Consider the following 25,370-nt stretch of genomic DNA (forward strand, 5'->3'; position numbering starts at 1 on the left):
TTAAGATAACATGCTATTATCACGTGAATTTGTATCTTGTTACACGAACGCTAATATGATGATATTTTCATGATATAATATAGCGTCATCAAAAATATTATTTTATATTTCAGCAACTCAATCTGCAGTATAAATATCGCGTATACACAAATAGAGAGAAAAATAAAGAATGATATATATTGTGGCAATAATCTATCATTAGCAAATGAATCTATACATTCGCATGCATTTACTTTCACAGATACGGCATAATTACTTTATCTTTTAACAATATTAGATAACATTTAGATATATTAAAGATATAATTTTAACGATAATAATTTTAGAAGTCAAGAAGAAATTCCTTACTCTATATCTATAATTACTTTAAATTAACAATACACCATTAGTTTAGTAAGAAAATGACATCAACATTATCTTAAAAATATTACGTCTCTTAGCAAAAAGAATTAAAAATTTGATAAAGAAAAATAATTTTTTAACAAAGTAACGTTTTGATAAATATTTTCTTGAAAGTCATATCTTTTTCAGTTAAGCATATGTAGATAACTGTAAATATTATTAAAAGTTTTTTAAGAATTTACGTTTACTTAAAGTATAATAAAGCGTATTGAAGTATCTTCTAAAAAAACAAAAGTATCTTCAATATGCTCAATTTATTTATATTTATTTATATAAATAAATTTATTAAATAAATTTAATTTATTAATTTAATTTATTAATGAGTTCCATAGTTTATATACACGGAAAGAATGATTTTGTTGAAGTATCTGAAAATTTAGCTATAGATACAGATTTGAAAATAATTTTGTTCAACTATCAAAATAATTATGTAGAACGCTCAAATTAGTTGCTAGACTGTCAATGTTTTTGCAACATTGCTTGAGTTTCCTGCATAATTATTTAATATTTTCTCACGATTCAAAAAATTATTTTTAAGCCTGTATCTAAATACTTAAAATTTAAATACTTCAGCAAAATCATTTTTTTCGTAGATATTCAACATTCCACTGAGTCTAGTAATAAGAATTTGACATATTTCACATGCACTAATGTTAACAGTCAAGACATTATTCTAAATACATTAGAAATTTTAAATACATTAGAAATTCTAAATACATTGAAATAATAAAATATTGAAAATATAATCTACTTTTATAATCTCTTATACTCTTCCTTCTTATTATCTTATACGAGAAAACATATACATGAGTTTTTGCCTGCAACGAACTGAAAATCACAACGTCAACAAAAATGATATGTTTAAGATCCCGAAATATGACGACAAATGGAAACGCGTCAGTGAAACTCACGTGCTTCCCGCGTCACGAGGAAGCAATTGTTAACAATTGTCGCGCATTGTGCGAGTCGAGAAAAACGAGTTCTCCCAACTCATGGTGAGACTATTCGCGGAACTGTAAGAAACTTGGTTTCAGTTGTGCCTTATCGCGAGCACGGAACAGATACGACCGATCCGCGAATGCAACTCTTATGAAATTTTTCGTGTGGAGAAGAGAGCGGTTGCGGCTTTCGTGTGTGTCTCTGAAATAGAGAACGCTCTTGCGTTTGCTTCGTGGGAGAGATAAATCGCGCGTGAAAGAACAAGTAGATAAAGTGGAGGTGCGAAATACGACGTAAATTGGGAGATACGAAATTTCAAAAACAAAAAAAGAAACGAGATTATAAGTTTATGTTGTATGTAAAATCGAATGAATATCTATTTTTCAAGAATGATTTTATTAGATTCTTCTTCATGACGGAATAAGAATACTAAATGTTATTAGGTGTTGGAATTAATTCGTAGCGTTTTACAAGTGATGGGAAGTACTTTCATTAATGTATTTTTTAATGCTCATGTGAAATAAATAACATTCTTTCATTAAAAAACGCTACGAATTAATTCCAACACCTAATAATTCTACAATACATTTTACATGTGCATACATGAAAAACATGACTACACTTTTAACTTTTGATATAAAAAAGTAATTTAAAAAATATCAAATTTTATTACATAGTTTTGCTGAAGTATCTAAAAATTTATATATATATAAAGTTTTGACATTTTAATCAGTTTGTGTGAGCAGCCTATATAATTACTACTTGGTGATCCAAATTATTTTTAAATGCTTATATGCAAACAAAATTAATTTTCAGATGTATATCCTGCTAAATTTATAAATATTTCAAAATCATTCTTTCTATGCACAATTATAATAAAATAAGAATATAATATAGTTATAATTTAGAAGATTTTATTGATTTCTTTGTTAAAGTATGAAGTATTCATAATTGTCAAAATTTATAGAATATTTATACAAATATCGAATAATTCGAATAAATTATGAAAATTGAGCTTTAAAATTTATAAAATATTTTAATTTTATAATTTTTCATCAATCACTATGGGAATTCGGCTAATATTGATATCGAAAGGGAATATTTTAACGATATTCAGTATCAAAGGTCACGGGAAATCAATAAAAACTAAACATATATGTGACTAATATCATTAAAAATAGGCGTATACACTTAATTATCGAGAATAGAAATATTTTCTGCATTTAGTTCTATCCGTGTATGCGATGCTTTTACTATTCAAAAAATATCTACGCGTTTTAAAAATTAAATATATAATTTAAGAATAATCTAGATTTATTAAATTTAAATATTTTTACATATAAATTCTACGGAACATATAGCTGTAATTTCAAAGAATTTCTAACTTTCTAATTTTACGGAATAAATATCCATATTAAATATAATACGGATTAAGAATATTTATAATTAAATATAATATTTTAACATATTTTTTGTGAATTATTTAAAAAAAAGACAAAAAATCATATGCATTTTAATTAAATATTAATTAAAAGATTTCACATGAATATATGAATGAAATTATATAATACGATCATTCATAGATTGTTACAATCTAAAGATAAAAGCGATATCATTACTCTCACTCCAAACTAATTGAAAATTAAATTAGATTAATTATTTGCGGTTCTAATTATTTCTTGCAAATAAAGATCAAATATCCTCAAATATCCAATATAAGCGCCGAATTTTGATTATTTGAAGAAATTTATGAAGATTTTAAAGAAAGATAAAGCTTGCTAATTATAATTGTGCACTGATTCGAATATTTAGAAAAATATCTTTACTGGGAAATAAATGAATGTTTACTGGAAAGCCGTTGTATCAAATTCAGTTTAAGACAGGAAAAAATTAAATTAAATACAAGAGTTACATGTTTGACAGAAATTGCGAACATTACAAAGCGTATTTCTAGAGAACACTTCCGCATAATAAATTTCAATTCAGGTAAAATAACAATATCCTCCTGGACATGCTCTTGTTTGTGTGACAATGCTAATCGCTTTGGAATGATTCTATGATACCCCACGCTATGTCAGATGATTGGTATCGATTATATATCGACATACGTAATATCATATCATATCACAAAAAGCGCGAGTAACAGTCGATTAAAGTGCGTATTTCCAGTCGCATCAAAATACAATACTTCGTCGTTAAAAGGATCATCATTCTTGCGCGAAGAGAGAAACTCGTCCGAGGAAAAAGTTTTTTTGTTGCGTTTTTATTGAAGATCACTTTCTCGTCTTTCGAGCTGTTGAACGAAAATTATTCAACGAAAGAAATGATGGTCTCGTCTAGTATGAGTTTACTGGCGGTCGGAATAGCTTCTGGAATTTTTCTTTATATCAACCTTCGATCAAGGTAAGTGTTAAAAATATTTTAAAGATTGATTCCCTCCTTCTTGAAAAATATTGTGTTCTATATTAAATACTTCCTGAAATTTTTTCATAATGATATTGCATTTATTTGATATTGCATTTAATATTTTCTCGAGAGAAAGAGTTATTAAAACAAGTTGACACACGAAGAAATATATTTTTAAATCCTCTAATTTTTCGAATTATATACAGTTGAATTTAGAAATTATTAAAGATGTATTACATGTATTTTTTAATAAAATGAAAAAATTATGAAAAAATTACAGATTTTTCTATATTGTATTTGAAAGTAATACAAAAAATTTGGTATTTAGCTATTTAGAACTTAGATTGAAAATTATTTCAATAAGACATTGACATGTTTTAAAAAAATAATTAAGATAAAATGAGAAAACTTTATTTAAATTATAAAATTGTATTGTGAAATATAAATTTATTGATATGATGTTGAAATATAAATGTTTCATATACGTATATAACATTCAATTTTATACGGAAAGTATTATATAAATTTCAAATTCCAATCACTTTTGTAGAAAAAAAAGTATACACCTGTAATACATTCTTAAACTTTTAGATTATTAATTTCTGAATTATATTATTCTGAAGATTCTTGATTTTTCTAAAACTCAAACATTCATATTATGTAAATTGAAACCGAAAATTATAAATATTGAATATGCAAATGAATTTTGAAAATCTTTGAATTTTTATCAATATTATGAAATCTATTATTTTACATTCTGAAATGTCAAGAAGTTAAACATCTATTTAATTTTCGACATTTTAAGAAAATTTAGAATTTTTCTATAAATCAAAAATAATTTTTTTAGTGCAATCATATAGTTTTTTCGTATATTAATTATTTTTATACTAAGCATTTTTGAACAGTGATGTAATCAGTGGCAATAATGTAATCTAAAAATTCCAGGATTATCAATAATAGAATTTATATTTATCGTGATCGCATCAATACCTAAGTTACTTTTTATGATCCCCTAGAAAAACCTATATACTATTGCAATAATCTCGCCGATGTTATTATATATCTGATTATCGCACCAAACAATTGCACAATTGTGTTCACGCTTATTTTTTATATCTATTTATGAATTGTGTTTTCTGCATTTAAAACATAGAAAAACAAATATTATTCTGTTTGAAACAGCAGATTTTCAAACATAATCTATATTTTAACCTCAGTGAATGGTTTTATCAGTAAATCGCATATCAATAAAGATAAACGTTGAAGTTTGACAATACCTGACTACCGCTTCGAAACTTGGAATTGTTCGTGGCGCAACAAAAGCAAAAATGATTTGTTGTTTCGCCGATTTAAAATCGTGGCAGATTTATTAATTCACAAAGTAGATCGATACCTATCACTTGCTGGTTCTAATAATAAGATAACGAGATAGCATTGTGTCGCCTATGACCCGAATTAAAAATTGATTTCACCTTTCAGTATCAATGCTTATAATAGAAGCAATACTGTAAAATCATGTAAAGATTCGTAGATTGTATTATATATATATATATATACAAACTATTTTCGTAGCTTGTCAGATTTGTCGATATTCTTTTATATCTGGAAGAATCTTCTTATTTCGGAAAGTGTATAAATTATTTTTTCATGAGCTCTCTCTCAAAAGTTCAAAAACACACGTGTACTCAACCGAAATAAATCGCGCTTACCGGACAAGTTATTTTTCTATGCTGCATAAAATAAGATTGCGCTTCTCTTGAATTATTCTCAATAAAGGAAAAAGAAATGCATAATTAAGATTTTATTCTGAATAATTAAGATCACGCGAGTGATAATGAAGATCATCGAAATGGAACAAGATAATTTCTCATAGATAAAAAAAATATCGCTGTAATATCATCAAAAAAAAATTATATATTGTCGAATTAAGATCATAATTGTCAATGATATTCCTAGCAATTAATTTCGTCATCAAAAAATTATCCCAATGATTATTTCATTTTTGCTGTGCACACAAATCTATCACTTAATATTTCAACTAATAAGCGGAAAGAACAATTTTGCTGAAGTATCTAAAAATTAATTAGACATAGATTTAAATAAAAAAACAATAAAAATCAAAGCGAATGAGAGTGCAGCGCGGCTAGCAATGCGCAAAGAATAATATAAAAACTTTTACTGATTTATTTTTAGCAAAATCATTCTTCCTGTGTATAAAATTTTTCATTAATAATGACTTAATGAAAAATATGTTATCAAAAGTATCTTTGATATATTCAATATTATTCTATTACCACTATCATGACATTGAGTGATAAAAAGTGATAAAAGTGAAATAATAAAAAGTTTAAAATCATTAAAAACTTGTATTAAAACTTATATCAGATTAATGATGGTCTGCCATAAATTCGATGTGAATACAATAAAATATCGAGAGTGTGTGAGAAGTCAACATTGACAAGAATATAAGTATATAAAAATATAATTAAATGAAAAAAAAAGTAAATAAGATAAATTTAAAACATAAAAACATCATTCCTCCGTGATTAATATAATATATTAATCATCACGGAGGAATGATGTCATAATATAACGAATTCTATCAATCGATCATTTGTAAATTCAATGCATGGATTTGTTTTTTAATAAAAATCACTTCTGAAATTAATCTTTCAAAACTTTTTCTCTCGTCAAGAATCAAGAAGTTGTTGCAATAAAAATCATGATTATGCTGAATTCTATGTTCCGTAATAACTGAATGTTATGTAGTGTTCTTTTCGTCTCTATCAGATATTTTCAGTTATTTAATAAAATCATTTTTTCCGCGTAAATTTTAGATTGCTTTTAAATAACGCTTCGCCATCAATGATTTATCTTTCTTATATTCTTAATTTCGCATTTATACCCTACGCGCGGACTTTTCCTTCCGCGACTCAAATCCGGCATACACGATTACGCCGGTAAGAATATTCCGTGCAATGCTCTCGAACGGATCGCGTGAATAATAGTCGGCGTGGTCTCGCGACCTCACAGACGAGCCGGTTTAGGATCGCGGTATCACCGGAAGCGCCCACGACGCGGTGATGCGTGCGATGAGACGTATATCGACGACATATCGATACACACTGAAGAAGAGAAGGGAAAGAGGGATCGTCATTAAGAATGCACGTGGCGGGCCACGGGGCGTGGAGTACGTCAATGGTAAAACGTCGGGCGTTGCACAATGTACATATCGAGCTGTGTTGAACAATAGACGCAACGGCGCGTAGGGGAACCGGAAGCACGTACAGGAACGCCAAACACCCAGGTATCCGCGCGCACCAACGACGCTCTCTTCATTGTCGGGATATTCGCTGTCGCGGATAGTCGGTCTCGCCCGGTGCGAAACGCTCGCTCGAACGCGAAGCGATATCTCCGAAGGTGTCGAGGATGTCCTCGGGCGATTCTCGTCCGTGCAGAAATTGATCGCACTTTCCGATGTGCATTGATTGCCAAAGTTTTCCAATTACTCGAAATTGATTTTCCAAGGAATCATATGGCTGTTGCATTGTGGTCTACCGCAACGATGAAAGCGTAAATCATTGGAGTGTTTCTGGCGTTACATCGCTTTTTGAGATCTCCTGCTCTACATACTTCGAAGCAATTCTCCGTAAAGTCCGCTTTGTCTGTTATAAGAGCGGTAACGTAAGGAACAGAGACTTGAATGCACATTTGACGTCACTAGACGAGGAGGCTGATGAAGTTGCTATTCAATGGTGGAAATTAATTTTCTGCATTAAAGCTGAAAGTCTGAACTATTTTCTATTTCAAGAGCGATAATTTTCAATTAAAATGAAAGATTCATTATGCGATAGAATCGCTAACATAATGAAAAATAAATTTACAAATTAGAAAAAATCAATAGTTTAACGCAACAAACATCTTTTCTTGATATATTGGTGTTGCTATAAAGAAAACAGCACGAAAGTGTAAAAAAAATAATATTAAACGATCTAAAAAAAAAATAAAGTTTATATGAAAAGTAAGATGTAACGTTCATAAAATATAAAATAGAACGAAGTCAAGAAAGAAATAAATTATTCGACGATAAATTATTCGACAGTTTCAATTGAAAAAGAAGAAAGATCAAGCAGATCATCTCTTGCCATCCTTATTTTTATTCAATGAGAATAACGCGAGGCGTTCGCGTTGATATTCATTACGAGACCGGGCTGAAGCTGAACGACCGATGAAACATTTCTTTCTAAGGATCTTCTGCGGGAGAAAGCGAGAGAAACGGTAAGTGCGAACAGTGACTCTGCGCGGCTCAATAATTACTGCATACTTGCAAAACTACTCTAATGAGGTGATGTTAGATTCTTATTCAATTATACTAGATCGCGTAAACGGAGGCTTTCTTACAAAGATAGCTCATGGATAAATTGCTACTTCCCATCGTACACCTCATGTCCCATTTACAACGCATTTTCTCACGGAAAAAAAAATTTTCGTCTATTTCTTTGGAAAAGAAAAAACATGATAGGCACTAATTAAATTAACATAATTGAACAGCGTTTAATTAAAAGAAACCAAAATCTAGAAAATATATAATAAAACGCAGTTTTATATTTTCAGAATATAATCTTTTATGTTTCAAAATAATTGACATCAGACTTACATATCTAATAAAATTTATATTATATACAGTTAAGATGACATTTTATTTATGTATTTATAAGTTGCAAATATAATTTTCCTTCACGATTTCTTTTTTCCTTACACGGCTTATTTAAGACGTTTAACACTGGCAACTTTATTTTTAACTATCCTTAAAAATTGAATATTATATCATTATACAAAACATCAAGGGAGAGTCGATTAATAGATGTAGGATTCGTTGAGCAATGAATACAGTGATGCTCGCTCAAACGGAAAAGGCATTTATTATATAATAAGAAACGATTATAGAAGCGAGAGGAATTACACGATAGATGATGTAATCATATTACAACAGCGCGCGTCAGATTTATGCATCGTCTATCTTTTATGTGCAAATAAATAAATGTTCAAAGCGAAAGACTATTATTTTTGTTAGTCATTAAAATTGATGAATTCTATAAAAATAATCAACTCCATTAATCGAGAGAGAAAGAAAAAGAGGGAGGGAAGAAAGAAAAGAGTTAGTTATAATTGATTCTCTAAAATTATTTAGAAATTCAAAAGATTAAAAAAATTTTTAGTTTAGTAGCATATTATTATCCAAATTTAAGTTATAACGCATATATAAAAATAAGAAAAAATTTTAGAAATATCTATCTCGAATAATATAAATTTTTACATCCATAAAAGAATGAATCAGTGTTCTATTCACTTTCATTAATTGTAATTTTTATATTTTGGTACAATCCATTCAATGAATAATTTGTCACTTATTATCACCATGTTTTTAAACAGAAAAAGAATTCTGTTCTCTTTAATATTTAATGACAAAAACATTTTAAACATATGAAATGGAACAAATATAAATCTCATAAAAAAATAGCGAACTACAATAATATGACTATCTAAAATACGGCTATTACTAATTATTAATCATCTCGAGATTATACAAATTGGCATTATACAAATTAAATAAATATTCGTGTCATAATTCCATATTATATCATCGTATTCTTATTAAAATTGATGAGTTAATATTTGCATGAGAAAAAAAATCAGTACTTGCAATTCCTAGTATCAATGAACATTTTAACGATCGCCAAAATTCAGTGAAAGTTTCGATCAATCACAACAACTCTTGGGTCACCAACTAAAGAAAAAAAGAAAGAGAAAGAGAGATAGAGAGAGAAAGAGAAAGGAATACATCGTCACGAGAATGTAACGAAGACGGAGGCTCCTACCATCGCACATAACAGCGTGATACTGAGTTTCCCCGGCTACCAACGATTCACTGTCACTTTCGAACCGACAGTCCGGTACGAGGATACGATCGCGCCGGTTCTGCAGCGTGAATGATCCATGGAAATGTCATGCCGAGTGAATTAATACATTGCGGTTTGACCGCGGGCCAAATTCATATTGTCATCAAAGACGTGAGTTAAATTAAAACTCTGTCAAAATTGAGATTAGAGCCTTCTTGCCTTCTCCATTACTAGAAAAGAGCTCTTCATGCTGTCCAATCTAAATTACTGAAACAGTCCAATCAAACAGCGAACCAGAATATAAGCAGCATCGGAAGAAAATTTAAGAAAAGAGAGAGGAAGACAAAGGAAAAGAGAAGCAGAAAAGCCACTTGGCGAAGATTATCTGGAGGAATGTAGACAGTAAGAATAGTTTATACAGTGAAAGGAAAGACATAACAAAGGATCCGAGTACAGGAATTATTTAAAGAAATTGAAGACGCAGCGTTAAAACTTTCACAGAAAACATAGTAATTCTAACTGTATGTTAAAGATAAAAAAAGGATGGATTGAGCCAAAAGGAAGAAGATCGTAGAGATCGAATTGTCCAAACCTGAATAACAAGATAATATTTTGTGAGAACGTTAAAAAAAGCAATAGAAGAAAGAAGAAGCTAATCAAGAGGTTCTGAAAAAGAAGAAGAAGCATAAGGAATAAGAAGAAGAAGAAAAAGAAAAGCTCGAACAAGTTTTAAGTATAGAAATTTGGATGATCTGAGCACATAAAGACAGAATTAACTGAAAAGAAAGAGATTAGAAGTTTAAGTGACAAGAAATTACTTACAAGAAACAATTGACCAGAGAGAATTTAATTCATCGGAAATACATTTCCTTGAGATTAATTGCACCAGTTAAACAGAACAGAATCTACAGTGAAAAGTAGAACGAAATCCAGAAAAAAGCGAAAAGAAAGAAGAGGTAAAAAGAGTCTAATTGAAAATATTTCCTAAAGAAATCAAAGTGTGCAATTACGCGAACATGTTCAATTGCGCGTGAATACGTGAGGCAGAAGAAAGAAAAAGAAATAGCAATTCAGCGTAATAAACTGAGGGAAAAAAAACAGAAAATTATTACTAAGCTCTTGGCGCAAACAGATTCAAGATCTTGAAACATAAACAAATTTCTCAAATCAAAAATTAGTTTCGTATGTAATTTTTACGCAGATTCATTACCTTCTTACGTAAAATTAAGTACACAATCTTTCTCATAAAGTGTACACATACTACACATAAAAAGTGAAGCTCGATTGTGATAGCGTGATGTGTGCAACGTTACATAAAACTACGTAACTGCCGTCGATCGTGCAGTGGAAAGCCGCGATCGCGTAACCGGCGTTTAGATTGGAGCGCGTTCAGCACGAAATACAATCATCGTCGCACGAGATCGAGATAACGGATATGAAGTTGCAGGAGAATGCCGGAACGTAGAATGGATGAACCAAGGAAGTCGACAGGGAAATCGAAGATTATCGTAGCCAGATGCGGAATCGCCGAATCACCGTGTCCAACGTCGTAAATAAGAGATTAGGGACGAAGGAACTTTCGCGTATTAAATTAATTTGCGAAGTTTATGCATCGTGGTATCTGGGTGGTCCTAATTTTCTCGGAAATTTTCCAGAGAATCAGCGGAAGTCGATCGAACGCCAGTTAGAAATATTCGACTGAAATAATTGGCAATTAACTATAATATTTTTCTTTCGGATTGATTTAATTAATATCCTATGATTAAAAAATAAAAGGAGAAATATTTAGAGGAAGATTAACGTTGATTTGGATTAATCGTGATTAACTGTAAATTTTTTTCATCTAATTGATAGTGCTATGCAATTTAAAAAGCGACAATAATTATCTATTCAAAAGTCAGAGTGGAGTGTGTATGTGCGAACGAACAATTGACTTAATTATATAATTTCACGATCTCTTTTCCATGATTCACATTGTGCCAAGTATTGCAGTCCTTTTCTAGAAAACTAGAAAAAAAAAGACATAATTTTTAATTAGAAGACAAAGCGTCATCTTCATTCTTTTATAAAGAGAACTTCCTTGTGTTGTCCACTCAGCAACATGTTGATCTACGTCTCTCTGATCTCGGCACTCTTAATTGAGAGTGATAAAGTTGTGCTCGGTCAGGAAAGGTATAATATGGCAACTTTTATGGTCCTGTTCTTGCTAATTACCATCGAAGTTGTGGTGGTGAAGGTGGTTACCTCCGACATGGAACGGGATGAAGATAGTCACTCAATAAGCGCGGCCGCGGTGTTCTTCGATCACGAAGATTAGACACGCACGGTTATCAGCCAAATTAGGAATATCTGATATTTCAATTATTTCAATTATTTCAATTATTTTTTATTCGGAAAGTGGCACAAGCCATTGAAACAATTTCGTTAACGCTAACGTTTTCATGACATAAAAAGATACGTTCTTTAGAAACCACATATATTTATATAAAACTTCCGCATATTTATATGAAAAATTACTTAACCATTTTAAAAACACAATTATAGAAAAAAAAAAGAGAAAGTAAAGTCGCATGTTTCAGACAATTAAATCGCAATGATGTTAGGCAGATCCCACTTAACTTCTTGACTGGGATAACCAATATTGCGTGTTACAAGTGGAAAGAAATAACAGCATCGATTTATGACATGCGTGTTTGACTTCTGCCACTTTCCAAATAAATATAAACTGTTAATTAAGTGCGCGCAATGACCGAGAAAAAATAACTAGAAATGCGCGCTATTGTAGCATAAAACCGTATCCATGTTATACCTATTTATAAATACTTTCTATTACATTCTCTTTCGTATCTACTATTGGCTCGCACCAATTACAGGTTTCGATAATGTGGGATCTCATGTAGTAATATCGATATACGGAATGCCTTACAAATGTCACGGACTTCTTCTCAATATACGACTAAATCCTTCTTAAATAAAACAAAATTTTTTTCGCTGCTAAACTAAAATTTTTATTACTGAAGTTGTAATTAATAAACAAAAAATTATATCTTTTGATTATAATTCAAACTTTATCTCTGAAATTATTTAGTTTTAATTTAGAACGCAATTCCAAATTATTCAATGCTGAAAAGTATGTGAATAAAATAATATGCTATGCAATTTTAAAAGAACTTTTAATTCAAGCAAAAATTAAAAAGATTTTTATACAATCTAATTAATAATTATATTATTATGTATTAGGTGTTGGAATTAATTCGTAGCGTTTTTTAATGAAAGAATGTTATTTATTTCACATGAGCATTAAAAAATACATTAATGAAAGTACTTCCCATCACTTGTAAAACGCTACGAATTAATTCCAACACCTAATATTATAACAGATTATTTAAATACCAAATAATATTCGATTTGATTAAAAAAATAACTAAAAGCGTTCCAGTCAAACGGGAAATTTAAAAATTTTAAAAATTATTAATTTTTGCAAGGCAATTATAGTCTCGAAAAAAAACTTTCGTCTCTTATTCGTTTTTGCGGAACTTCGTACATTAAATATGCATTGTGTTAATAGTCAGTGCATGAATATACAGTAAGTGCAGTTATTTGGTCCCGTTACTTCGTTATAAATATGTAACAACTGTGTCCCAGAATACATGGTTTCAGTCGATCGTTGCGGCTTCGTAATATAATAAATTCGGACAGTTTTATCAGACATTTATATACGCTTATTCTTTGATTATTATTTTATTATATTGAATACGAACGTGAATTTAAATATCATTTTTTATAAATACTCACACGAAATGTTCGTATCAGCGTTCGTAAATAAATTTAAGTGCAGATTTGCAGAACTGATCATTGCTAAAAATATCTATATTATTGTCATTTCGAAAAACATTATATATTATTCCGCAACGTATAAATAAGGAAAATGTTTTGGCTGTAATTTATACTATAAATAATTTATGCAAATAAATGTATTGTTCATTTTATATATTCCTTGTTTTGAATTAAATCCTTAAAAAAAATTTATCTTTTTTTTTATCTTATTTTATAATTGGGATATATTTTATAAAGCGAAATATTAAAATATATTGATCAATATATTAATATAATATTGCTGTATTTTATTTAAGGAAAATATCAATTTATTTCAAAAAGCAAATTTATTTCAAAAATACATCTCTCAATATATATGCTTCAGTTTCGATGCATAAAACAAAAGTTATTTTAATTTAAAATGCTCTTTACGAATTACACATTTACTTTTCAGCATAGAAATATAAAATTAACTTGAAAAATATTGGTTCAATTTGGAAAAACAGAATTATTCATTTTTACGTAAGTTTATTCTTTCATTATTATTTTATTATATTGAATGTGAACGTGAATTTTAAATATCTTCTATAAATACTTGCATGAAATATATTCGTATCAGCATAAATGCGTTTATAAACATTTCATCAGTGATTCACAAAAACTGATCAGGATTTGCCGAATCGTCATTTCGAAAGATATCTATATTCTTCTGCAGTGTATAAATAAGAAAGATATTTTGGCTGTAACTTACGCATAAATATGCAAATGTTTTTGATCCTCCAATTAACATAACAATACTTAATAATATTTATTAATATCGAAAAATTAATCGCAGATCTAAAATTAGTAATTAATACAATTAATAACGTGTGTCAGCGATCACATATACGCACATATACGCGTAATTACATAGTAATTACCAATCATCATTATTTGCGCGACCCCCTCGATATTTGCATCCTGATTTATGAAGGAAAAAATTTAGGAAGAATTCGAAGGTGAAAGAAAGGAAACGAGTGGTCCTCGACAGACGTTGCGCCTGTTGCTTGGCATCGTTTCTTATCGACCGTGGCGTGCGCTGCAGCGATTGCGGCGCCCGATCCTGTAGGAAGGCCTGTTCGCGTTGGGACACATCCGACAATGCCTGGCACTGCATATTCTGCCATCAACAAAGGTTTTTGCAATAATACGTATTCATATTCCTCATCATATTATTTATTTTCGAATTGCATCCTTCATTCGTTCGATGAACGAACTATATAATTTTTCTCGAGGCCTCTTTAGAGTCTCTATCATTAAGCTTAACGTTAAGTCTAGCATATAGCATTAAGAAATTTTCCAAGTCAATTATCGTAAATAATGTTTCCGTTATCAATAAAAGTTTTTTATTAATAAAATTGTTTTAAACAAAAGTTGCATTTGAAAGGAATGACTTATTGTAATTTTACAGATCGTGGCTAAAGAGGAATGATAACTGGTTCGACAATTTCGGTGGCATGGCGAATGAGGAGGAGGAACTGCGTAGCGTCTTTGGCACCGCCAAATCGCATCTTTATGTTGCAGGTAATGTGTGTAGAAATAACGTAGCGAAATTTTTGTAGCGTTGCATCGAGTCAAATATTTCTAAGTCTTGCGACAAGGCAACGGTATAATGGGAGGCATATCACAAGTGTTCCGGAACGTCTGGCGTATGCTTTCTTTTTCTTCGCGATTTTGCATAAGCATTCTATACCCGATCGGCGGACGTCCGTCCTTGTTCCGAGGTATTATAGAAAAGTCGCGTAACGGAGGGAGACCTGAACAGTAAGAACGGTTCGAAAAATCTCTCACGGTGATGCTCATTGTTCGGTGCGCGCTGCGTGATCCACGTGAATTGTATCAACGCGCTCGATCGACGAAGAGCGCGAGCGATCTAACGGAGTGATGTACGGTCCAGGATTTAGAAAGCGACTTTTCTTCGTCCCGCGACGGACAGGTTGTACGATTTGAGACGACGCGATGACGGTGACAACGCAAAGTTTCAAGTGGTTCCGCAATGCAGAGGAATGAGTTCATTCAAATTAAACGCGGAAGAAACGTGATTCTATAACTGTGTGACGGTTCGTGATCACAATCTTGAAAATTTGTATACTTAGCATTATCGCAAATCGAAGTATACGTATAGGTATACAATCGGTAAGATCATTCCTTTAAAATATTTATTGAGATATTCATTCTCTTGATTTTAATTTTTAATAAGAAAATGACGAATAGCATGGAATATAATTTGAAGAGAGTTTTAGCTTCGAGTATCAAAGTATATTTTTACACGGAAAAAACGATTGCCCTGAAGCATCTAAAAATTTAGCTAAATATAATACAATCTGAAAATAATTTTATCGAACTATCACAATAATTGTGGAAGACAAGTTGATTGTTAGAATGTCAAAATTTGTTGCTGTATTGTTTGTTATATTTGAGTGATATATAATTATTTTGATGGTTCAACCAAATTATTTTTAGATTTTTAGCTAAATTTTTAGATATTTCAGTAAAATCTTTCTTTTCAAGTATAAAGGATGCTTTAAAATTTGTTTTCTAGGAAATGCAGCTGCGATTTCAAACGTGGAACAGATTCAGGAGGATCGGGAAGAGAGACGCATGGTGTACGCAATCCAAAATTTTGTCGAGAAGATAGTCGACGGTCTCGTTGAGAACATAGACGATACGCCAATCGATCGACTCTACGAGGACCTCGAATGTAAGTGAATTATTGCATGTAATTGCAACACATATCGCTGCGGCGTAATAATATTAACGCCGAAACACTACCATGTCTCCTAAAATTGTAATCGAAATTTTAATTAACATTCTTTATTCCAGACGACAGATTTCTAGAGGAACATCGTCCACCATTGATCGCCGCTCTCATTCGATTGACTACCTGTTTGAAAGCGTCCCTTACGAGTAAGTATAGTATTTGCAACTTAATTCTATTCAATTTAATCAATATTCCTTTGTAGCGTTTTCGACTGCAGCAAGTTTAGATCGATTAATCTGGAAGTGCCATGAACTCAAATCAGAAACTAGAACTAGTTATTTGCTTCGAAAGTTTCGACATTCAAACCTTCGATATTTCTTCGATACTGATCTTCAAATCTTCGAAGAATCAAAATTATTAATCTAATAAAGTTAATGGTAACGAATATATTTTCATAAAAATATGTTATGAATATATTTTTCTTTTTTTTTTTCTATTTGCACAAGTATACTTTTCGAAGCTTTGAAGCAGGGATATCATTCCACAAATGCTTATGATGCGCTACATCGATACAACACACTAAGGCTCATGTCACATTACGCATTAGAAATCAAGGATTACGAATTGAAAATTACAATTCCGAACGAAATGGATTAAAATTAAAATTATCTGACTGCTCGAATTGAAATTTCCAATTGTGGATTTGTATCTAGCTAAAATTTTACATATTTTAGTAAAACTGTTCTTTCCGTATACATAAATAGAAAACAAATTTAACAAAATAACAATATTAGAACTACAGACTACAATTTTTTCAATAGTTAATATTTAAATATCATTAAACGTGTTAAAAATAATTTTTAATACGATATTTTTTAAATAAAAAAGTGTACTTATTGAGTGAATTGTTATATACACAAATATTAATCTTATATTTATTATAGGAATTTCTAAAAAAATATAACTTTGTAAAATATTATTAATAGATAAAAGAAAAATAGATTAGATAATAACGTTGCGTCACATCGTCAACTCGATAATAAAAATTCAAAATTGCTTAAGAATTTGGAGATCTAATTGCTTCAAAAAAGAGACAGAGTTCTTCTATTTCATTTTCAGCATCCGAAGCTGATCGAAGTGTACGGACATAGGCTTATATCTTAGGACAGGTCCATCAATATAAGATTAACTTTAATCTCGGTTTAACTTTCTGTTTTTATATTTTTTTAATTCTTAGCAAGATTAATTTACATTGTTGGAACTGGATCTTATCTATCTCTGGAGTTTGTATTGCATAACATACCGGCACTTGCAAACCAATCTTTTGTACATGATATAGCATACCGTGTTTGCAAAATGACATCCCTGCTTCGAAGGCACCTTAAACTTTAATAGTTGAAAGTTGATTTTGAAGATTCATCTTTCTTTCAAATTTTCAAAGTTGTTAAATGTAATAACTTTATGTGAAATCCAAAGTACGTAGAACATCATTTAATTGACCAATGTTGAGACTCAAACCCTCTGCAGTTGAAAATACTATTAATTATTCATCTTAATGCTAAAACTTGACAACTTTAAGATTTTGTTCTCTTATTTCTTTTTATTTTATGACTCGTAAGACGGACTAGTCTTCTTAAATCCACTCTTGCATTATTATTACGAAAAAAATATATTTAATTTCACATAATATCGAGATCTTGCAAAACCTGTAAATGTAAATTCATTTCTATGCATATTTATATTTCGACCTCGCCAATATAAATTATTTATGTATTTCAATGTTTCATATTGCAAAATAATTTGGACGGGTCTCACAAAATTTATAAATAAAGAGTAAATTTATGTAGGATGTTTTTTTTGGAATGTCACCAAGATTTTGTAATTAGATAATAATTGCTGCATTATCGTAAATACAAAATGTCTATAAAGTCTGATCTAGACTCTATATCTCGGAAACGATTGTAAATTGTGATGGAAAAATGTTTTGTATCAAAATCGTAGGATATACGATGAAAATATGGACTTGATCTAGAATAATCTCTAGGCTAGGTCAATGTGATTGATGTTTTCTTAAGTGGAATTTCCCATTTTTTATTGCATATTCTTATAGCTTATCTCGAGAGCTTTTCAAAACACTACAATAAAGCTTTTTTTAATTAGTACTTTTCGAGTTACAAGTTGAACATTATAATATCACTGGCGTTAGCGTTACCTAACATGTCTGATGACTAAAAAGTCTCTTGTTCATGACCTGGATATCATTTGTCAAGATTGGAGGTTGTCTCTCTTATTTTCATTTTGATCAAATGAACTTTTACCGTAAAAAGTGAACTTCCAATTGATCTTGACAAATGTTATTCAGGTCATGAACCTGAATAACATTTAAAATGCTTTAGTCGTCGATCGGACACCTTGGATAACTAACGTCGATCATATTGTAACGTTCAAACCTTATAACTCAAAAAGTGCTGATTATAAAAAAGCTTTATTATAGTATTTTGAAAAGCTCTCGAAATAAACTACAAGAATATACAATAAAAAAATGAGGAGTTCCATTTAAGAAAACATCGGTCACATGACTTAGCCTTGAAAAGATTACTTAAAGTCAAATCCACATTTTCATTATATGTCTCTTTTAATATCCTACAACTTTCGTATAAAACATTTTTTCATATCTACAGCCATTTCCGAGATATAAGACCTAGATCAAACTTTATAGATACCCTGTATTTAAATGATATAAATAAATTTATCGTACTGTCTGAAGAAATCAGAGAGGCACACTATTGTTTGTAGATATAGGCTGATTTTTGCAGACTGCAAAATTTTACTTTTAATGCCTTCATGATTTTTCAATAACAAAAAATGCAAAACAAGTGATTAATTAAATAATTTGAAATTCGCGATTAATTACTGAATGATTTACATTTAATGAAAATCAATTTGATTTTCAAATTGATCCACATTTAAGGAAAAACTAGTATAGTGACGTATAGCGATTATATAAATAATTATACAAGTTTTATGTAGAATCAACGTACATAGTTGAATAAAGAGTGTTTTATAATTGCAACAACTATAAAATACAGTTTATTCTATACGTATATGTATATATTATACATTACTTCTATATAAAACTATATAAAACTTGTATAGTTCACTCACTTATATATAACTGTTGCTACAACTATCTTTTTCTCTGAGTGCAATAATTAACAACTATTAGACCTTAATATTAGACATAGCAATATTAAAATGATATATTAAAATGACTAGACAAATAAATAGTAATGAAAATAAAAAAAAGTGATGAAAAAATAAATATTTCATCAATATAAAAAACATTATTAATACTTGAGTGAAAAACGCCCATTCGGTCAAGGTGCGTAATAATAATTTCTTATGAATTTATACAATTTCCAGTTCAAGTGTGCCAATTATTTGTTGCTCTTGAAATACAATCCTAAACTAAAGCTGGAGTAATCAAATCATGAATTAAAAGCAATTTAATATTGCTGCAAATTAGTATCTTAGAAAGCTGTTAACGATTTGATGCTAACATCTTAAAAATTGTAAATAATTTATTACGAAAAATATTACCCTAGCCAGGATTCGAATCCGGATCTCCATGCAGGCGTCTTCTCACATAATTATTAAAAAGTTAAAAAATTTCAGACCATCTATTATACAAGAAATATAATATTAATCTAAAAATAATTTTAAAAAAGTATATAAAAAACAATATATATTTTAATAATTATTAAAAATTAATTAAAAAATAGGAACCATCAATATGATATTTCTTAAGTGTTGGTATCTTAAGTGTTACTGCGATAAGAATGAAATGCCAATTCGCGGAATCTTGAGATCGAACACCCGGTGTATCTTGCCACGGTGACGTATACCGGTTATTAACTGCCGCCTGCGATAATGCCTTCCCACCGAAGACAATGTGCACCGCTCCGCTCCACTGGTCGTCGTTCTCCAGGCACTTTTATCATTATACCCACGTTCGCGACATCTTGACGGCGCGTGATTACGTAAAAGACACTACCGGCGCTCGTAATTATCGTAGTGTCCTCACTTAAGTCGACCCGAGCAATTTTACCTTCCCACGACGATTCTGTTAAAATGCGAAAACGGAAACAGCTGTCCGATGCAATGAAAGTGGGTTACGAATTCATTATCGACGATAGCGTCCAAAAATTGGAAGACAATCTTGACGCAAATAGAAAAATGTTCACTAAATATATATAAAGTTCTCTCATCTTTTTATATCCATTAAACAAATTTTTACTTGAAAATTCCCCGATTTTATTAATTCAATATGTTACATGTGTTTTAAATGTAATGAAAGTATACAATCAAATTCATTTTGTTCATACATATGACAGTAAGGAATATGTAACACTTGAATGTATCAGACTATATTTAACAAGATTGGCGATTTGCGGAAGTTTCTTGCATAATGCAGCCAAATGTCACAGTAATTGAGAAAATAATATTTCCTTCCAGTTACTACTAGCATGATATTTATAAACTGCTAGCATGATATCTTGATATTTTTTTCTTGCAATATTTAAAAACAATCGATGTGATATTGCATATCTTACATTGTTGAGAAAAAGATTTTATCTCTTAGTTTAAAAAAATTTAAGAGCTACGATATACACGTGCACGTAGTTCAGTGAGAACTCGATAGATTGTGCATGTGTACTGCGACGTGATGTTCTCGTTAAAGCCTGTATCTAAGCTTCACAATCTCGCAAGCAATATTATATATATTTTAATGCAATATTTTTATAAATATCAATAAGAAAATATAATTCTTTCATGTATAATATATTGTTTGATACAATTAATTTTGTAAAAATAGGTTAAACATACAATTTTTTATTTTATAACGGAATAAATTTTTTTAATAAATATCTGGCCGACATAATTTTATAATTTTGTCAGAAAAGTTTTATATAGAGATATAAATATTTAATTATATACTAGCTACTAAAAACATTGTTCCACTGCTTTCACGAACCTTCATTCCGGTTTGAAAGGCTTCATATAGTACGTGACTTCGCGAGAAAGACTTCTTCAAAAGTCTACTTTATCGTAAATCGTAAATATATTCCGATCATTAGCTCTCACAACCAGTCGCAATGTTTATGTTATTATGGAACTGAAGAACAGAAGAGTTGCGAATGACTAAAAAATTAGATCAAGGAATTATTCATTATTTAACAACAAATTCTTGAATAAAAGTTGAAATTTCAATCTTGATTTTAGTTTCGACTTGGACAAAAAATTCTTTATTTCCTTAAAAATAAATTTTGTTATATAATACTATAAGAATTTAATATCAATTGGTTATTGTTAAAAATTATTAAATTATTATTAAAAATTAACATGTTATAGATATTTTCTATCTAAGTCTTCGAATCTTCGACAGGAAGTTTAGATGATCTCCTTTAAAGTTCCAAGTTAAATGACCTAAGTCGTTTCAACTTTCGCCATTAAGAATTTGTTGTTAAAAGGCAATCAGCAACTTTCAAATCTACTTTTTGAGTTGTTTGACTCTTCCTTTCTTTATACTAACGTGTCATTACCAGTAATCTGTTGGTCGCGAAAGCAATCACTAATCAAAATCTATTTATGACTTACAAGATGCCTAAATAGTCATTCTAAATACATATGCCTAAATAGACTTTCAAAGAAAAATTTTTTTTACCGTATTTCAAGATAATATTTGAAGATAAAGAAATTTGTGTCGCAAGTAGTATATTTATATAGTAATGACATTATATATTTTAAATCCAAACAAAATTCTCTGAAGGCAACGAAATTGAATTTTTAAGTTAGGCATAATCTAAATGCTCTTACAAAAAACTTTTTTGCTGCAAGATTACATTGATAAGAAATATCTTGATATTTATTAATGCCATAAAAATATAGTTTTTATTTGTAAGTTGATTTATAATTTTATATAGATACACACACGCACAACACATATATGTCGCACTTTATTCATCCTAAATGTTTGTACTATAACATAAAACACATGACTGTACTATTACAAAATGAAATATCAGTAAGTGATATTGGATATAACATCTAAAAAAAGTGTATTATACTTGTAATTATAATTGAAACTGAAAATGTTTAATCCGAGGAAAGTTTTAAGATTGATAAAAAATATGCAAATAATTAAAAAAGGAATAAGTACTTGTTCCGAAAAGGAATAAATATCATGCTAGATCCGAATTTAATAAATTATAAAACAAGAAAGATATCCTGTTAATTTTTTAAAATAACTTGTAATAAAAAAGATTTGATCATTGATTGCATAATAAATGATAGTGTGCAAATTAAAATGCAAACGAATCACAGTAAATTTTGCAATGTAACGTTTTTCTTTGACGTATGAATCATTATAATTTCTTATTCGAAGGATAGATTTTTGATTAGCCGATTCGCTAGTCGAAGGAAGCCATGAAGGAGAGGACGAATAATTATAATATTCTTCGAATGATAATCGTCATAAGTTAACGTACTGACTCATCTAACTTGTTTGAAGAACATATAAATAGCATACTAATAAAGTTGATTACACACTACTTATTCACAAAAATGTTTTAATAATTTGAAGAATTATATATAGCACGCTGATAAAATTGTTTACACATCCCTTATTATTCACGATTGTCATAAAATGTTTTAGCAATTTTATAAAAAATTCCTCGTATTTTTACAATAGTAATTACCTAAAAACTTTATCGTATATCTTTTTATTAAAACAGGAATTTCCAATCAGTTATTATATGTGCAGGTGGTATATATTATATATTACTGTATTTTATAACACGATTTTATTATAATTTTATTCGTTGCATCTGGAGCACTGAAGTAAATTCGATAGATAAATCGGCAGGAAAGTTCAGGTGGACAAAGTAAAAGTACCCAGGCGAGCGTTCGCGAATAAAGGAAACGAGTTCGTTTCTTCCGCAAATCGAAGTGACATTTATACAAGTTACGACTAATCGTATCGGCGACATGGAATTTATGGAATTAAAATTCGCTAATTTTTTTCGACTGTCGTAACAAAACTTGTAGCGACTCTAACTTGCTCCACGGAGTTGAAGTGATACGAGATTGAACGTAATATCAATCTCGCGTAACTTGAGCGACTTTTGCATTTTGTCACGCAGTCTTCTGATTCCACCTAAAAGAAAGTTGAAAAAGACACCGTTCGTATGACTGAACTGCGTATGTACGCGATAACGTGCGTTAGAAAAGGTACATAACGGTGACGAACGCGAACGAATGGCGATATCTCTTTAACACGTCGCTCCAATTCTCAGGGTAAGTCGTGTGGCTTCGCAAACTTAAGCTCGTGCGATATATCGTTAGTAATAATTGCACACTTTCATCTTTAAAGCTCCTTTGAGGAAATTAAAATGTGAATGATCAACATCTTAAATAAAATAGGTATTAAAATTCTACATTTTTCAGAATGACATATAACAAGCATATTAAAAAAAGCATTTTTAAAAAAAAGAATTCATTAATGATTTTTATACATAAATTCTTAATATGTAAAATACTATTCAAATACTGCTAATTTAAAAATTAAATTAAAAGGCAGACAAAGAAACAAGTAAAGTGTTTCTTCATCCGCTTTTTATATGATATTTTATTAAATATTTAACAAGAAAATGAGTTCCTTTTTTTTCAATTTATTGACACTGATTTGTAAATTAACATGTCCAACTAGACATATTAATTTATGTTAATTTAATAAATTATCTACCTATCAGTAATTGGCATACTTTGCATTGATTTTACACAACATTATATAGAGATATATGGTAACTTTGTCGAATATTCTTATCTTAAAAAAATTTTATTGGAAATATATTTTAATGTAAAAAGTTTATTAAAATTATAGTATATAAAAAATAATAATGTGGTGTCAGAGGATCGATTACAAAAATCTATGTAGCAGTTAAAATGTTAAATATAATCGCGCGCATTAGAAAAAATTTGATTCTGTCTGAATCTTGTTTCTATTGTTAAAAAAAAAATAAAAGCCATAATATTCCTCGGACAAATGTTTTCTTCACTCTCCTTCTGCAGTATTCCGGGGATAATAACAACGTGTCGAATTAGATTTGAACCGCGGAAGGATTACAAATTACCACAGGCCTAATTTCGAGGCTTAAGCGACCGCGATTAAGCGTTAAACGCGCGCGCCGCGCGCGCAGAATGCGGGCCGCCGTGGTCTCACAAAGCGGGATCCAATCCGGCGGCGTACGATTATCGTGATAGATGCGCATTCTCTCGCAAAAGCAACCAGACTCCCCACTATGAGGAAGCCATAGGTCGTACACATCGTGCACAGGTGGACGAGGACGAGCGACGACGACGACGGCGACGGCGACGGCGACGGTGAGACGTGCGTGTCTCAGTCGTGAACGAGCGAGCGAGCGAGCGAGTGCTCGCGTGTGAAATTCCGCGCGGCGCGCGATTAAAGGACGAAATAAGAGGTAGACCGAGTAAACGTGACGATAGAAAAAAATAAGAATACGCGAAACGTGAGGAACGCATGAAACAACGTGAGAAAGGAATGACAAGACGTGTTTAACGGACGCATGACAGGAGATCTTTAACCTCGGATGATTATACGGTCGTTCGGCTTTGCTCACGGATCGATATAAATATTGGTGACGGATTGACGAAAGCGTTGGCACGAGCCCTAGGAAATAAGTGAATTGACAGAGATTGACAGGAGTCTACATTGTGAAATTGAATTTCTAATCTGGGGGAAGAGGGAAAGCACTTTGGCATCCTTTCCATTCCTTGTAACTTCTTCGTAGAAAAAGAGAGACAGAGAAAATAGAGAAAACAGAGAGAAAGAAACAAACCTACATATTTAATAGTGTCAAGTTAAAATTTCAATGTGTATAAGTTTTTATAATTCTTATCAGTCGATTGCAGAAGTAATAAGATTTGAAAAGTTTTGAAGTATCAAACAACAATTTTCTGATTCATTCGAAAATCTAATCTAATTAAAATATTTATGTGTATATAGTTTTAATTAGTTTAATTTTATTTAAAAATATTTACAAATTTATCCTTAAAGGTCTCATTAAACATATAATTTTACAGAATGG

At 30.3% G+C, this 25,370-nt stretch overlaps 2 protein-coding genes across 8 annotated transcripts in view; one reads left to right on the plus strand and one right to left on the minus strand.

The window, feature by feature from the left end:
- Positions 1-25,370, plus strand: part of LOC105144839 (uncharacterized) — a 162,858-nt gene that overhangs the window by 123,697 nt on the left and 13,791 nt on the right. For 2 of the 6 annotated variants that reach the window (XM_011054037.2, XM_011054038.2), the window contains exon 1: positions 23,854-24,743. Coding sequence is in view for 4 of the 6 variants with exons in the window: in XM_011054040.2 (XP_011052342.2) it covers positions 3,665-3,744; positions 14,449-14,637; positions 14,914-15,026; positions 16,045-16,203; positions 16,326-16,409 (625 nt within the window). In the remaining 2 variants the exon portion in view is untranslated. Of the gene's footprint in view, positions 1-2,880; positions 3,745-4,659; positions 8,026-14,448; positions 14,638-14,913; positions 15,027-16,044; positions 16,204-16,325; positions 16,410-23,853; positions 24,744-25,370 lie in introns of those variants that run through there. The other 4 variants (XM_011054040.2, XM_087415396.1, XM_011054036.2 and 1 more) reach the window with 4 other exon arrangements.
- The window catches only part of LOC105144930 (queuosine 5'-phosphate N-glycosylase/hydrolase-like), a 62,282-nt gene that overhangs the window by 6,318 nt on the left and 30,594 nt on the right, over positions 1-25,370 (minus strand). Inside the window, exon 8 of one of the 2 annotated variants that reach the window (XM_087415420.1) lies at positions 13,673-14,622. The exons of the other annotated variant lie outside the window; for it this stretch is intronic. The gene's annotated coding sequence lies outside the window, so the exon portion shown is untranslated. Of the gene's footprint in view, positions 1-13,672; positions 14,623-25,370 lie in introns of those variants that run through there. 2 annotated transcript variants of the gene reach the window in all.

Source organism: Acromyrmex echinatior, chromosome 18 (assembly GCF_024713525.1).
Source record: "Acromyrmex echinatior isolate Ae372 chromosome 18, ASM2471352v2, whole genome shotgun sequence".
In the NCBI taxonomy this organism is placed as follows: Eukaryota; Metazoa; Arthropoda; class Insecta; order Hymenoptera; family Formicidae; genus Acromyrmex; species Acromyrmex echinatior.